The following is a 15,260-nucleotide window of genomic DNA, read 5'->3' on the forward strand; positions in this document are numbered from 1 at the left end:
ACTGGATAACTATAACAAACTATTTTTGACAGGTCCAAAGATTTCCTGGAGTGTAGTGTCTCGGGGGCGGAGCAGGCCAGAAACTCTAGCAACGCCGCTGCTCACGTGCCAGCTCTCACAGAGACAGAGAGAGAGAGGGAGAGAGAGAGAGAGAGCAGGGTAGGCGGGCATTGCCTTGGTTATTGATTGTAACATCCTCAGCCTCCTTGCCTGTTTCTGGAGGGAATTAGTAACAGGTTAGAGTTCTGTTGTGCGCTGAATCGCATTTCAGTATGGAAGATTCAGCAACAAAAAGTCCCTGCACAGGAGTGAATGGACAACACAAAACAGCCCAAACACCTGCTGATGCTGCTCATGGTGTTGAGTCACAGGCCTGCTGTGGCACCTGCCTGGAGAAGGTCAAGCTGCGGATACCTGCGGACTACAAGAATGAAATTGATCAACTTTTGAAACTTGCAGGACCAGTGGTAAGACCAAGGCTATCAGGCTTAAGGTTTTTAGTAAGGCCGGATGCTGTCAGCTATGAAGGTTGTTGTTGAATCATTCACTCAGTCTGTATCTTTGAAATATTTATTGGGACTAGGGATGCAGGGGTTAACCGGTTTGACTATTAACCGCGATTTCAAACGTCACGGTTATATAACCGCAGAGGCTCTGTAACACCGGGTGTTTTGTTGTCAAAATAAGTCCGTCAGTTTAAACTCCCATGCGGCGCAGACAGCGCTGGAACGAGAGGAACCGGTCCCTCGCTTCGTTTCCGCATGGACTATTTTAGCGGGTGCACAAAACACAGCTCTCCCACCAGTCTGCTGCTCCCAATAGCATAGCCATGGACGTCAGCCAAACATAAACTTTTCAGAGACGTGCGCGATGCGACAGTCGCCTGACGTTCGTGTCAGGCGACTGTGGTCTCCGTGGCCTCTTAATTTGTTTACTGAACGGCCATCGATGTAACGACGTAACGCTAGTTAGTTATCTCTCCCTTGCCTACGCTAGCATTACAGCTAACGTAATGGCAGAGCCTGAGAGACCACAAGCAACTCAAAGAGATGATCTCTTCCCCCCCAAAACATGTCTAAAGTAATCGGTATGGCAGCATTTCGGTTACAAAAAGGACACCCAGGGTGTTGTTAAAGATGACGGCTCCCCAATCTGCAAAACCTGCCGAAGTCGCAGTCGCAGCTAAGGGCTCCAACACCTCCAACCTTCTACAACACCGCATAACGTTAGATGATTAAAAATGAATAATAATCAAACTAATAGGCATGGATGAGGATGACACAGTTGATGATAACACTCAAGTGTATTACCCACATTCGTTATATTTCTCATAGGAGGTCACTAAAAGTTAATCAACATTTACACTAAAAGATAAGTTAGATCTGTTTTTCCACCAGGTTTTACAAGTTCTCTACTCAGGTGATCCAAAAGAAATGTAGACAAATAATACACCTGCCTGACTATGTTTTGTTCCAAAGAGATCTACTGTCATAAATATTACAGTCAGACTTTGTTTATTTTATTTATTTTATTTATCATTTTGGACAAATATTTGCCTTTATTTACCTTTCAAAAGACAGCAACCTTTAAACAATGCATGGACAATACAATAAAACCTCTGTTCAAAGAATGCTCATGTGATTTTTATACGTCCATAAATAATCGTGAAACCGTGATAATCGTGGTTTTTTCTCAGACTATAATCGTACATCAAAAAAAATAATCGATGCATCCCTAATTGGGACATCTCTTTTGTTGGTGTTTGTAGGCCTGTATCTCTAGTGTATAATGTGTTTTCTGAATTGCCATTCATCAGCATTCACTATTCATACATGGTAGGGACTCAACAATGTGGATACATGAATTTAGAAGGGGTTCTGATCCCAGCCTGAAATTGTCACTTTGGTTTTAAGACTGTAAGATTGTCCCGGTTTAAATTCCCACCTACTTTCTTACACCAGTGATACAAAGAAAAAAAAAAAACTTCTTAACCATTGGGACTACTCACCAACAAGACTATTACAAAACTATTACAGGCTTATGGAGGCTATTACAGATTTAGCCCATTTAGTGCCCTTAATACATGCCTTAGAAGCCTCTCCAGTTCAAGTCTCAGACACGTATGATATCTCAGCCCTAGCAAAGTGTGTGCTTGCTCAAATTATGGGTTATTTATAAGTTGACCTTAGAGCTTAGGCTGAGTTTATACCCATTTGACTGCATTTTTAGACAGAAGAAACTGTCCCCTGAAATGGCTGTAATCTCAAAATCAAAGCTGGCTAGAAAGTTATGTATAGCAGTTATTTTACCAAGTGCTGGACAAAAGCAGAGCCGTATAATAGAAGAGTTGCGACATCTCCATTCACTCCAAAGGACCAGTTTTTTTTATCTGGCAGAGGATTAAGCAGCGCTGTCGGCTTGCAGCAGAATGGGCCGTTTGTGATGTCCTTTTGAAGGGGTCAAATGTTTAAAGAATCAATATTATATTATAAGCTTTATTTGATGCATGATTCAAACGTGGCGCGAGCCCCCTTCCTGGCTGTTCCCCCGCTACGTGAGTCACGCATTTTGGACTTCCATTGGCACCACTCTCTCTTCCATATTACTCTGGGCAAAAGGATTGAGGATGCATTCAATTCACAATATGAATATGAATAGCCCTCTACTCAAGCTGATGAGATGAGATGAGATGAGATGAGATCAACCTTATTGACCCCAAGGGGAAATTTGTCTTGGGCAAATAGTGCTTCAGTCGACAAACAACAGAACAAAACGGTTTTACGCAGAGACACTAATGGCCCATTTCCACCGCTGGTATCAACGCGGCCCCGCACAGCTCGTCTTGCTTTTTTGTCTCATTCCACCGATGAAAAACGTGGACAGCCCGGGTTGAGTCGGGGTTGAGTCGTGCTGCTTTTGGTCCCTGCTCTGTTGAGGTTCCAGGGCTGTGGACCCGGTACCATTACGGTGACGTGAAAACACTGCAGATGACTGATTGGTCAGGCAGAATCGTGTTTAGTGTAGGCATCTACTGTCAATGCTGTATACCAGTTTAGTGGGGCTTACCTTCTCTTCTGTTATTTCCAGAAGTTATTTCTTTTGTGTTGCTGCCTTCGGCTCTGGTGAAATAAAATCGATCTCCTTGCTCAGCTTTAACATGACGGTGGTTTTCAATTATTTTGAGAGAGAAAAAGTCCGCTAGGCCGCAGGCGGGGGTTTAGCGAAGCCGCGGTCTTGCCTGGTGAGAGGCCGCCGGGGTAGAGGCTTCCTTTCTCCCCGTAGCGCCTCTCCCGTCCCCCGCGCAGTGCATGCATGTGATTTTGAGTAACAACAAAGTGATATCCATTCTCCTAGCCGATTGTCACATATGCCCATGTACACTGTAGGTCATTTAGAGGCACCAGTATTTCATAATCAGTTTAAAAGTTCCGTGTATGGATTTAATTTTAACGTTATACATTATAGCCTACTTCGGCTATGGGCGGAGGGCAGATATGCGGTCGCTATGACGACCAGGTGTGGGCGGAGGCGAGGAAATTTGCTATGGAAACAGAGTCTATATCAAGTAGAGCCGAGTAAGACCAGATCGAGTAGAGCTGTACTGTGCTGTTATATGTGGTGGAAATGAGCCATAAGTACTAACCACTAAGAGGCGTTTTTAAATCGTGTTTTCTAATGTGTTGATCAAGCCTATGCCTACTGCATTTACAGTTGCACAATTTAATTTATGATTTATGTGTCAAAGGTTAAAGAGAGAGAGGAGGGAACATGATTTTTTTTTATTTTTTTTTATTTTTTTTTGTATTTCAGATCATTTCACAGCTGATGGTGTTTCTGATCGGTTTCATCAGCATGGTGTTCTGTGGTCACCTTGGGAAAACAGAGCTGGCAGCGGTGGCGTTGGCAATAGCGGTGAGAGAGCTCAGAGCTGCAGTTGCCAACATCTGTTTATGTTGACATTCTCGTCTCTGGTGGTTTGCTGTCATCCTACCTCTTAGCTTTGACCTTGAATGTACAGTATCTACTTAATGTGTGTCCAAGCATGAACGTGTTTTTCTTGTCTATCAAGATTTTTGTATAATAATGTTTCATTTCAATATAGATCATAAATGTCACGGGTATTTCCATTGGGTCTGGTTTGGCATCGGCCTGCGATACTCTCATATCTCAGGTAGTATCCTCAACAGAGTTGATTCATCCATTTTATTTATTTAACCAGGTCAGCCTTAACCACCACTGCTGTGTTCCCAGTATTCCTCAGGTCCACCTGAAACCAGCTCAACAAGGCTCTTTTGGATCGAGTTTGTTTTCTTGTATCAGTTATGCCCTTTGTTGTGGATATGAGCAAGTATTATTACATTTTTTGTATCCCTGACTCACTGTTCAATCTCTTTCATGCAGACTTATGGGAGCGGTAACCTAAAGCGAGTAGGAGTGATATTGCAACGGGGGATTTTGATTCTGCTCTTGTCCTGTTTCCCCTGCTGGGCCATTCTCCTCAACACTCAGCCCATTCTGCTGGCTGTCAGGCAGAGCCAAGAGGTCTCCAGGTGAACACTTCCCACACCTCACCAAAACCAGCATACAACCTTTTATCATCACTGCATCACAGCACAAACTCCACACCTACACATAGTTCATTTCATTACATTTCTTTATTTATCTCGAACAATAAAACACAAAACAGTAAAAGATCAATCATAAACAAACAACACATTTGAATAAAAAAAATATATGAAAGATAGTTATGTTCGAGAAGGAGCAGGAAGAAGCACAATGCTTATCTTATCCTGTCCCTATACTTCAACAATGAGATTTTAAATCTTATATTTAAAATAAGTTAATAAAATAAGAAGCAATTTCACAAAAGCATTTACATCATCGCCATCATGGTTCTACATGTTGTCATCATCACCAACATCATGACCATCATCACCAAATGATCACCTTTATCCCTCATTTCTGTATTTCTCAAAAATAATATTCTTATATTTCTTCTTAAACTGTGACATACTTTTACACTGCCTGATCTCCTGATCGAATTCATTCCACAAAGCGACACCGCTGACAGAAATACACATACTTTTTAGTGTGGTACGAACACAAGGATGTTTTAAGTTACCTTTACTTCTTAGGTTATACCATACGTCTCCTTCTTTGAACAAGCTTTGGAGGTTTCCTGGGAGTCATTTCTTTTCTGCTTTAAACATTACTTGAACAGTTCTAAGTTTCACCAGATCTATGAATTTTAACGTTTGTGACTAGGAAAAGTGGATTGGTGTGTTCACGAAACTCAGCATTGTGAATAATTCTTAATGCTCTGAACTATCCATATACCGTAGCAACCATGTATCAGCATGTTATTCAGTGCAGCACCATTGTGTCTGCTTAATTATAACTTTTCTTTCTTTCCATTTGCCATAAAGACTCGCTCAGCTGTATGTGAACATCTTCATTCCTGCTTTGCCAGTGAGTTCAGTCAAAATATACCCACTTCTGTTGCCTGCTACTTTGCATTTTGCCATTGCATTTAATCAATTCATTGTCCGTTTGTTTCTGCAGGCTGCCTTCATGTACCAGCTGCAAGGGCGGTATCTTCAGAATCAGGTGCATTTTGGTGACAAAACCACTGTGTGTACACAGCAGTAATCACTGGAAACCACTGTGTGTACACAGCAGTAATCACTGGAAGATTGTTATGATCTCCACCAAGGAGATTGTGGGCTCTATCGTTGCAGCGGCGCAGTTTCTAGGCCGAGCGCCAGCCGCAGCGCAAAGCAGTGGGCGTGGAAAGGCGCACTTGATATCTTGGTATCGGCGCTAAACTCAGCCTCAACCATTATAACCACGCCTTTTAAGCGTAAAATTATGCATTGTCCGCTCATTGGAGAATTGCAGGGAAGAGACACACGCTTGCCTTTTAAGCTCCAATTCCTGGACAAATCCGGTAAAACCAGACAAAGCCAAGGGCTCCGCCGCCCCCCCCTCCCTTCATCCGGTCTGTCTATCTCCATATATAGGCTATTATTCCATATTATTATGCTTCTCAAACCAATCTAACTGCAGTTTCAATACTGCAAGCATGTAAATACGCTACACTATAGCAAGATCAAAGTGAAAATAATGTTCTAAATGCATCGGATAGAAAATTATATAGCCTATGGCTGGATGTCATGAGATTAGATGAAAGTTTGGGCAGAATGATATCGTTTTATCTCTTCTCCCCCACTGCACGATGCAACATCCTCTGAATGACACCTATCACTTTTACTGGATCTGATTACTTTATTCTATTTTATTTACAGGATTTTATTATTGAGTAATTGTATTTTATTTGGCCTATATATGCCCCCCCCCCCCCCCACCCCCTGCCCACAGGCACTGACAAATATGTTAATTCTCAATAAAATCTTCAGTAATCAATCAGAGTGGCTTTAATAGCCAGATTGGCAGCAGCTGGCGCAGTGTGGTCAATATGGCAGACCAAAACCGCTCCACTAAATTCACAGCAGAGGAGAAGATGGTGCTGGCGACTCAGGTGATATATCTGTCCACCATTCATTTTGAATAGCTACAAAACAACTCTTTACTTAAGTCGTTTATTCATCTATCCATCCAGGTTCAAATGTACCATCGCGCACTGTTTGGGGAGGGGAATTACTCCCGCCGGGAGGGCCGATATGCGCTGCGGCTTGTTCAGCACCTCGGACAGCGCCGCTGCCACAGACGGGGGAAACATTTGGAAATAATTCTAACTACTATGCTTTGCACACAGAAAAAATAAATACAAAAGACATTTCTGTAATGAATAGCTGTAATGAAGAGTGGGGTTTGAAGAAGCGCTACACAACAGTTTATCCAGTTTCTCTCTTTCTCTCTTTCTTTCTCTCTCCCTTTCTCTCACATTAAACAATATACATGCCTATAATGTCAATTATCTGAATGAAATAATAATACATATTAATTAGGAATATTAGTAATATTAGTAGCCTAGCTAATTTCGGGGGGGGGGGGGGGTAATAAAACGTAGAGCTATATTACACATAAATGGGGATTATTATGATAGCCTAAACTAAATTTATGAAACTGCATTACAGCTTCACCCAAAGCCTGAGAAGGGTTGCAATCTTATATTCTATTGTATTCTAAAGTATTTTTTTCTATATATTGTATTCTCCATTCACTTTCCTGTCCCCGGTGCACAGAATCCTGCTTTAGGCCTGCTTTTCAAAAGCGCAAAGCGCTAAAAGTAGGCCAGGTCGGAAGATGGCTGGAAGATAGCAGTACGCCGGTATTTAGCGCCGACACGCCCACTTTGGCGCATTCAGGGACTCCGCCACGCCCATTCGGCCTAAAGCGCATTTGGCAGCCTAAAGCCTATTGCTATTTTCCCGAAACAGGCGCAAGGCACGTTTTTTTGCGGTTAAGGCCCGTAATAGCGCCGATGGCCTGTGGGAGAATAGGGCCCATTGTGTGTGTGTGTGTGTGTGTGTGTGTGTGTGTGTGTGTGTGTGTGTGTGTGTGTGTGTGTGTGTGTGTGTGTGTGTGTGTGTGTGTGTGTGTGAGTGAGTGAGTGAGTGAGAGAGAGATGGTGTCTAATATGTCAATGTGTCTGAGCAGCTAATCTCGCATTCTACTGGATCAGCCTAATATTTTTGGTGGTGGTGGGTTATGATCCGGGGAAGGTTCTGGCCAGGTCATCAGTCCTGGAACCTGGAAAGTCCTGGAAACCATATGGAAACCGCCTCATACCCACATCCCAAGTCGGATTGAGCTGGACATTTGCATGGTGTGGTCGGTTAGGATCTGGGGAAGGTCATGGGCAGTTTGTCAAGTCCTGGGACCACCTGGAAAGTTCTAGAAACCATCTGGAAACCACCTCCCCAGGTCGGATTGGGCTGCCAATTTGCATGGCGATGTGTCATGATTCGGCGAAGGTCATTGGCAGGCTGTAACCATCTGGAAAGTCTTGGAAACCACCACACCCCACACCTCATGTTGGATTGGGCTGGGGGGGGGGGGGGGGGGGGGGGGAATTGCAACACCACCATCATTTCCAGCCAAGCAAAAGGAGCAGTTGTATTGCTTTTTGCCTATTTAACCCTGGTAAACACCGGGTACATTGCTGGTGCAACATAAACACACTGCAATGAGCTGGCTCCACAATTACACAGGTAACATGACTTCCAAAAAACCGGATTCATAATCCCTTAGTAATCCCCTTAATAGTTAATAACAGTGTCATGTCTTCAAATGTAACCTCACATGCAAGTTGGCCATCTGTGGAGATACAGAGCAGGAGGTTGAATGTTTGAGGAGGTACAGGACTTTAAAAAGTTTGGGAACCATGATATAGAGTTTCCCATAGCGCTGCCCTTCACAGTTGGCTTTTGGTCTAGGTTTGGTTATGGTTAGGGTGTAGCCGCACCTGGCAGAGATCTGCACTCTACTGAATGCACTTTTCTAGTTCATGTCAGTGATGAGTTAATGTTGTGCATTTTCAACACAATGTAGGTTAATAACATATGTTCGGTCAATAGGTGTAGTTATGAACATATACTGTACACAATGTTTTGGGGGTGCTTTGGCTTACAGGGCCTGGTGTGGCCCCAGGTGATAACCGGAGCAATGGGGAACGTCCTAAATGTAATTACCAACTACATCTTCCTCCATCTTCTGGATCTGGGTGTCGCGTGAGTTCGCCCCCCCACTCTTCCTCTACCCAGCAACGAATAAGTCTTTAAAGATAATAGCATGTTTTAGAGCTAAATTATACTCTGAAATATCTGTAATAATCTCAATCATTAACTGGAAACATTGATCTGAAACCTTGTTTCATATCTATGTTTGGATGCCGATGATCAGATGTAAATAAACCCGTTTAACCCCTCTTGACCCCACCAAAGTGGATCTGCAGCAGCCAACGTCATCGCCACGTACTCTCTGGCAGTCCTACTGTATGTGTATATCTGTGTTCGGGGGCTTCACAAGGCGACATGGCAAGGTGAGCTGAACGGAGGGAGAACTTGTCACAATATAACTTTGATGCTATTCAAATGTTTCCTGTTCTCTGAATTTGTTCTGGCCTTGATCAAGGGTTTGCTTGTCTCTTATTATACGTTATTCAAATGTTCAGCGTTCCAGCGTTTTTAATTGGTTGTCCATTGTTAACATTCCACAAAGTAATGTTTTACACTGTAGCTCCACACTTTTAGTGCTATGCAGGAGAGAGGTTATAGGGGTGACATCTCTTCCAAGTTAAAGAAGTTAGAGTTAAAGTCTCACGCTTTGTCAGTCAAATGATAGTCTGTCGTGGCAGTGAATTTTGTCTTATTTATCAACAGGTTTATATAAGTTTATTTATTTAGGAAAAAACCCTTCAGATGAATCATCTAATTTTCGAGGGCTAACGTGCAAAAACAAGACAAATCAAAAATCAAGGAAGTTACAATAAATATGTCTATTTCTAGTTCTACTCTTCTACTCTCTAAATGGTTATAAATACATTTCAATCATGAGAGACTAGTAGAAAGTTTAACAAGTCTTTAATGATACAACAAATAAATTTTGGCGTATGACTCCATGATATGATGACGCTCTCCTGAGATGATGAGGGCGTCGTCAGTGAAGAATAGGATAGGAAATCCCCCATAGGGAATTCTTCAATCAGGAGTCATGACGATGGTGGTGGTCAGGGGAGGAGGTGGGGCAAAAACTGCTTCAGGATGATGATCAGCAACTGAGAATGACATATGGCACATACACAGCACATAGCAAACAGAGTACAAAACATGGACCCTGATATACTACGCTGATTAGGTGATTGGGATCAGCTGGAGAGGAATACCTTGGGCTGATTGGTTATTGCCACATGTGTGGTAAACTGTGAATGGGTGAGGAGACCGCATCAGAGAAAGGGGGCGAGCCTAACAATGAATGGGTTATACAACCTCAAAGAAAGGGGGCGCGCACCGTGATATGACATGAACTGGGCGTTAGCTGTTAAGTAGTCTTCATTATTGAAAATAGTCCAAGACATTAGAAAGAACAAAGGAAGACAAGGCAACTCTTCAAGAATATTTTAAAAAGCCTTTAATAAAATATGGCTTCCACCGACATGTTTCGGCCAAACTGGCCTTTCTCAAGGTGATTTTCCCCATTTTCTTCTCTATAGTCCAAGACATTATTTAGATGAATCCAACATGACCAGTTAGTTATTTGTTATGGTAGATTCAGTGGGGAAGTTACATTGTTTACATTGACCCATGAACCTTTTACTCCTATAGGCTGGTCACAGGACTGCCTGCAGGAGTGGGGTCCCTTCATCCAACTGGCCATCCCCAGCATGCTCATGATCTGTCTGGAGTGGTGGCTGTATGAGATCGGAACATTCCTGGCAGGTGTGATTAGTGAGGCTGAGTTGGGAGCTCAGTCTATAGTTTACGAGCTGGCTGTTATTGCTTACATGGTAACTCCCTTACATTTTGTTTCGTAAATTAGGACTTATCGTTTTTTAAACAATGGTCTTCTGCCAGTATGTGTGTGTGTGTGTGTGTGTGTGTGTGTGTGTGTGTGTGTGTGTGTGTGTGTGTGTGTGTGTGTGTGTGTGTGTGTGTGCGTGCGTGCGTGCGCGTGCGTGCGTGCGTATATATATATATATATATATATATATATATGCTGAAATAATTATTATCTTTTATCTTTTATAATGTTATTTTTAGATGTGCTTAAAAAAATTCACCAAGCTTTGGGGAGAATGATCAGCTTATAGTGATGAGAACATAGATCATCCATGTGTTCTCTGTGTAGATCAGTTTTGCTCTGTTGCTCCATGCTAACACAATAATATCTTGAGTGATAGTCGGTGACTGACAGCATCTAAAAAGTCAGAAAAGGGGAACTTGTATAGCAATGATATATGCAGTCAACTGGTGGCTTTGAGTAGGAGATTGGTAAGAATGTACATGAAATATGACAAAAGAAAATCACACCCAGGTGTTGAAGTAAGCAGTGCAGGTTTAGTTGTGCAAGTCGGCCCCTTCTACCCCACCCCCCTCTCCACATGCATAGGCTACTCCTGATTGGTCTATCCTCTCATATACAAACAGACATCTGCTGCAAATGGACACCTCATGCTACCGCTTAAAAAGGCAACCACACAGCACATAGGATGTGAACATGCTGGGTAATGGGAGACAGACAATGGGAGTGATGTGGTTGCTCACCTCAATAGTTCCTATAAATCACACCCAGGTTCTGAAGTAAGCGATGCAGGTTTACTATACCGTTTTACGTGCGATCGGGCTGAAACCTTCAGGGTGTGTAAAGGGCACCCGTGCGGGTGACCTGATGGAGCCAGATTTTTTTATTAGACTAATTAGCTAATGATGTGATGTCAAAAATGATGTCATAAGGGCACACACACGCGCGCACACCCACATACACAAGGAGGCATTGTCACAAGACTGATCAGTGATGTCACACACACACACACACACACACACACACACACACAAGGAGGAATTGTGACAAGACTGATCAGTGATGTCATAGGAGGGCATGCATGCGCGCGCGCACACACACACACACACACACACACACACACACACACACACACTGATGATGTCATCAGTGATATCATAATAAGGCACACACACACATACACAAGGAGGCATTGTGACATTACTGATGCAATAACATTTAGTGAGCAACACACACGCGTGCGCCAATAGGGCAGGTGAGGCCAAGCAGTATATATAAAGACACAAACAGGTAGAAATGTGAAATGTGAAGATAAGGTAGAAAAATGAATCAGTGTTGTCTGTGCATATGTGGGTGGGTGTGCAGTTTTGGCATTGGGCAGACACAATTATTACATGGCAACAGTGGAATATTGAAGATTACCAGAACATCAGTATATGAAACTGGTTATCAACTTTAGTTTGTTGAAAAAATACTAAAGAAGAACTTATCACACAGAGGAAAATTACTGTGAGAAACTAAGATCAGTATGCACATAAGCTTTTGTTCAATAGTCTTGCACACTCAACATATTGTATGCTAAAATGTCAGCATGGAGCACTGGAGCGAAAGTTGCCTCACTCTTTCAAATTATTAAATTATCTATAACTGAAATAACTAAAATAATTCACTCACTGAGCCTCCTCTCAAACTGTTTGAGCCCCCCTGGAGAGGCCCACCTCCCACTTTGGAATCCTCTGAACTGGTGTGTAATAGTGTTCAGGCTAAGATCTGAACTGGGGTGTTTAGTGTTCAGGCTAAGATCAGACTAGAGTAGAATCGGACAGGGCAAACTAGGCTGTAGATTAGATAGATTCCTTGTGTTGGACCACCTCCTCCCTTGCCCTGCTCTCTCCTCCCCCACACACACCCCCACTCTCCCTCCCTTGCTCCCCCCTCCTCCCTCTTCCTGCTCTCTCCTCTTTCCCCGTTCCCCTGCTCCTTCCCCACCTCCTCCTTTTCCCTGCTCTCTCCTCCCCCACATTCCCCGTTCCCTCCCCACCTCCTCCCTTTCCCTGCTCTGTCCTCCCCCACATACCCCTGCTCTCCCTCCCCTACTCCCTCCCCACCTCCTCCCTTTTCCTGCTCGCTCCTCCCCCACATTCGCCCCACTCTCCCTCCCTTGCTCCCACCCACCTCCTCCCTTTTCCTGCTCTCTCCTCTTTCCCCCTTCCCCTGCTCCTTCCCCACCTCCTCCCTTTCCCTGCTCTCTCCTCCCCCATATTCCCCGTTGCCTCCCCACCTCCTCCCTTTTCCTGCTCTCTCCTCCCCCACATACCCCCGCTCTCCCTCCCCTACTCCCTCCCCACCTCCTCCCTTTCCCTGCTCTCTCCTCCCCCACATACCCCCGCTCTCCCTTCCCTACTCCCTCCCCACCTCCTCCCTTTCCCTGCTCTCTCCTCCCCCACATACCCCTGCTCTCCCTCCCCTACTCCCTCCCCACCTCCTCCCTTTTCCTGCTCTCTCCTCCCCCACATTCGCCCGGCTCTCCCTCCCTTGCTCCCACCCACCTCCTCCCTTTTCCTGCTCTCTCCTCTTTCCCCCTTCCCCTGCTCCTTCCCCACCTCCTCCCTTTCCCTGCTCTCTCCTCCCCCACATTCCCCGTTCCCTCCCTACCTCCTCCCTTTTCCTGCTCTCTCCTCCCCCACATACCCCCGCTCTCCCTCCCCTACTCCCTCCCCACCTCCTCCCTTTCCCTGCTCTCTCCTCCCCCACATACCCCCGCTCTCCCTCCCCTACTCCCTCCCCACCTCCTCCCTTTCCCTGCTCTCTCCTCCCCCACATACCCCTGCTCTCCCTCCCCTACTCCCTCCCCACCTCCTCCCTTTTCCTGCTCTCTCCTCCCCCACATTTGCCCCGCTTTCCCTCCCTTGCTCCCTCCCCACCTCCTCCCTTTCCCTGCTCTCCCCTCCCCCACATTCCATCCCCCTTTCTCTCTGTCTCTATCATATGATTGTTCAATCATGTTGTTATTATTACTACTGTAATTGTTACTGTTGTGAAAACCAAATCTTGGTGTATCTTAAAATAATTTGTTTGCTACAATGATCCCGTTCCTTGCCTCTTCCTATATGCACAGTTCCCTATGGGGTTCTCTGTAGCTGCCAGCGTGCGAGTTGGAAATGCTCTTGGTGCTGGGAAGACAGAGCAGGCCAAGCTGTCCAGCAAGGTCTCCCTCATCTGTGCACGTATGAATCAATGCATAAATAAAGCCTGCGTATACTGTATGCTACTGTCAAGGTATATTACAAAGAAGACCTCTTTCTTCTGGGTCTGTTAACATGTTTTCTAGGTTTCATTTTTGTTCATGCTCCCAAAAGATCTGTTAGTTCTTCTGCTCTCTCTGTCAATTGTGATTTACACAAATGCACACTAATCTACATTAGGTCTATGACTGATCAAGGATCAAGGATACTTTATTGTCACTCATCATGCCAAACATAATGAGCGAAATGCAGTACTCAGGTCTCAGTAAGTAACCTAAAAACTATAGCATAAAAATAGAACTATTGGGGATTAAGAATAAGTACCTAAAACCAAAAAAGCTCTATTAAGTTAAATTAAAATAAATAGAATCTAAACTACAACCAGCTAAAACAACAATGGACAGCAATAAAAACATACTAAAAGACTAAAAAACAACAAGAACTAAAAGACTAGAGAGAACTAAAAGACAGCAGCAATGGGGTAGCAGCATGATAAATCTATACAAAATTATCCATTCATTGTTCCGCTTTACTCAATATGTACCAGGGTGGGAATTACACGGAGGCCATGAGGGCCATGGCGTCTATTGCCCCTCCCTCTGGCCGTGATGCCCTGAGATCCCTTAGGCCACCTTGGCAGTGCCCTGCTCCCAGCCTGCTACTGTCAGTTGCTTTAAAAGCGTCAGTGGTCTCAGTTTAATGTAGTCTGCCCTATGCAAAAGATGTGTCATTGGCTCATTTTAACACATTTCAGAAAAATCGCTCTTCACGATGTCAATAGAGCAATGGCCTTTGTGCCCTGGCATGTGGCCTTGTGCCCTAAAAAAAATACAACGCTGAAGGCCAAATGGCCACGCCCCTAAAACAACGCAATCCCCAACCTTGATATGTGCTGTATTTCTCTTGCCCAATCCAGTTATAGTCTCATGTTTTGTTGGAGTTTGTCTCGGTGCATCTAAGGATGTGATTGGTTACATCTTCACCACGGAGCAGTAAGTACGCTACAGACAGATAACATTCACTTTTCTGCACTCGCATTATGATCAAACTCAAACTCTGAGGCAAACCAGCTGGCACAGAAAAGCCAGACAGTCACGCTTGTGTATTCCTATCATGTAATTCATCATGTATTAACCTCAGAAGACACTGATCCTTGACAGTGAAGTGGGCCGGCCTCCTTTGCTTCACTTAGACTTTACAGCGCCATCAATTCAGGCTTGGACAGCAACCACCACAGTCATTTCCACTTTATTGCAAATCCATCAATTCATGTTATTGATTAGTTGGCTGGAGTTCATTACGGGAGATTCAACTTCACCTAAGCACTCAAAAACGTTGTATTCAGCATGCCTTTTGCCACTGATTTCAGTATTCTGAAAAATAATCTCTATTTGCGTGTCTCCTATAGAGAAATTGTTCAGCGGGTTGCTGATATCATGATCATGTATGGTTTCATCCACCTTGCTGATGCCACTGCGGTAAGTTGCACAAAATAATCCTGACCAAAGCCAACCACACTTGCTAGTGCTGTGC

At 44.2% G+C, this 15,260-nt stretch overlaps 1 protein-coding gene across 1 annotated transcript in view; it reads left to right on the plus strand.

Moving 5' to 3' along the window:
- Nucleotides 1–356: 356 nt before the first annotated feature.
- LOC310795672 (multidrug and toxin extrusion protein 1-like) overlaps nucleotides 357–15,260 on the plus strand; it is a gene marked incomplete at its 3' end in the record, with an annotated part of 38,144 nt that continues 23,240 nt past the window's right edge. The window contains exons 1-12 of the mRNA XM_083657746.1: nucleotides 357–467; nucleotides 3,811–3,912; nucleotides 4,103–4,171; nucleotides 4,402–4,550; nucleotides 5,427–5,469; nucleotides 5,563–5,607; nucleotides 8,596–8,693; nucleotides 8,907–9,004; nucleotides 10,287–10,468; nucleotides 13,601–13,709; nucleotides 14,644–14,719; nucleotides 15,136–15,205. Of these exons, the coding sequence (XP_083513872.1) occupies nucleotides 3,826–3,912; nucleotides 4,103–4,171; nucleotides 4,402–4,550; nucleotides 5,427–5,469; nucleotides 5,563–5,607; nucleotides 8,596–8,693; nucleotides 8,907–9,004; nucleotides 10,287–10,468; nucleotides 13,601–13,709; nucleotides 14,644–14,719; nucleotides 15,136–15,205 (1,026 nt within the window). The 5' untranslated portion in view covers nucleotides 357–467; nucleotides 3,811–3,825. The remainder of the gene's footprint in view (nucleotides 468–3,810; nucleotides 3,913–4,102; nucleotides 4,172–4,401; nucleotides 4,551–5,426; nucleotides 5,470–5,562; nucleotides 5,608–8,595; nucleotides 8,694–8,906; nucleotides 9,005–10,286; nucleotides 10,469–13,600; nucleotides 13,710–14,643; nucleotides 14,720–15,135; nucleotides 15,206–15,260) is intronic.

The sequence above is a fragment of the Poromitra crassiceps genome (assembly GCF_964638095.1).
Source record: "Poromitra crassiceps genome assembly, chromosome: 1".
Lineage (NCBI taxonomy): Eukaryota > Metazoa > Chordata > Actinopteri > Beryciformes > Melamphaidae > Poromitra > Poromitra crassiceps.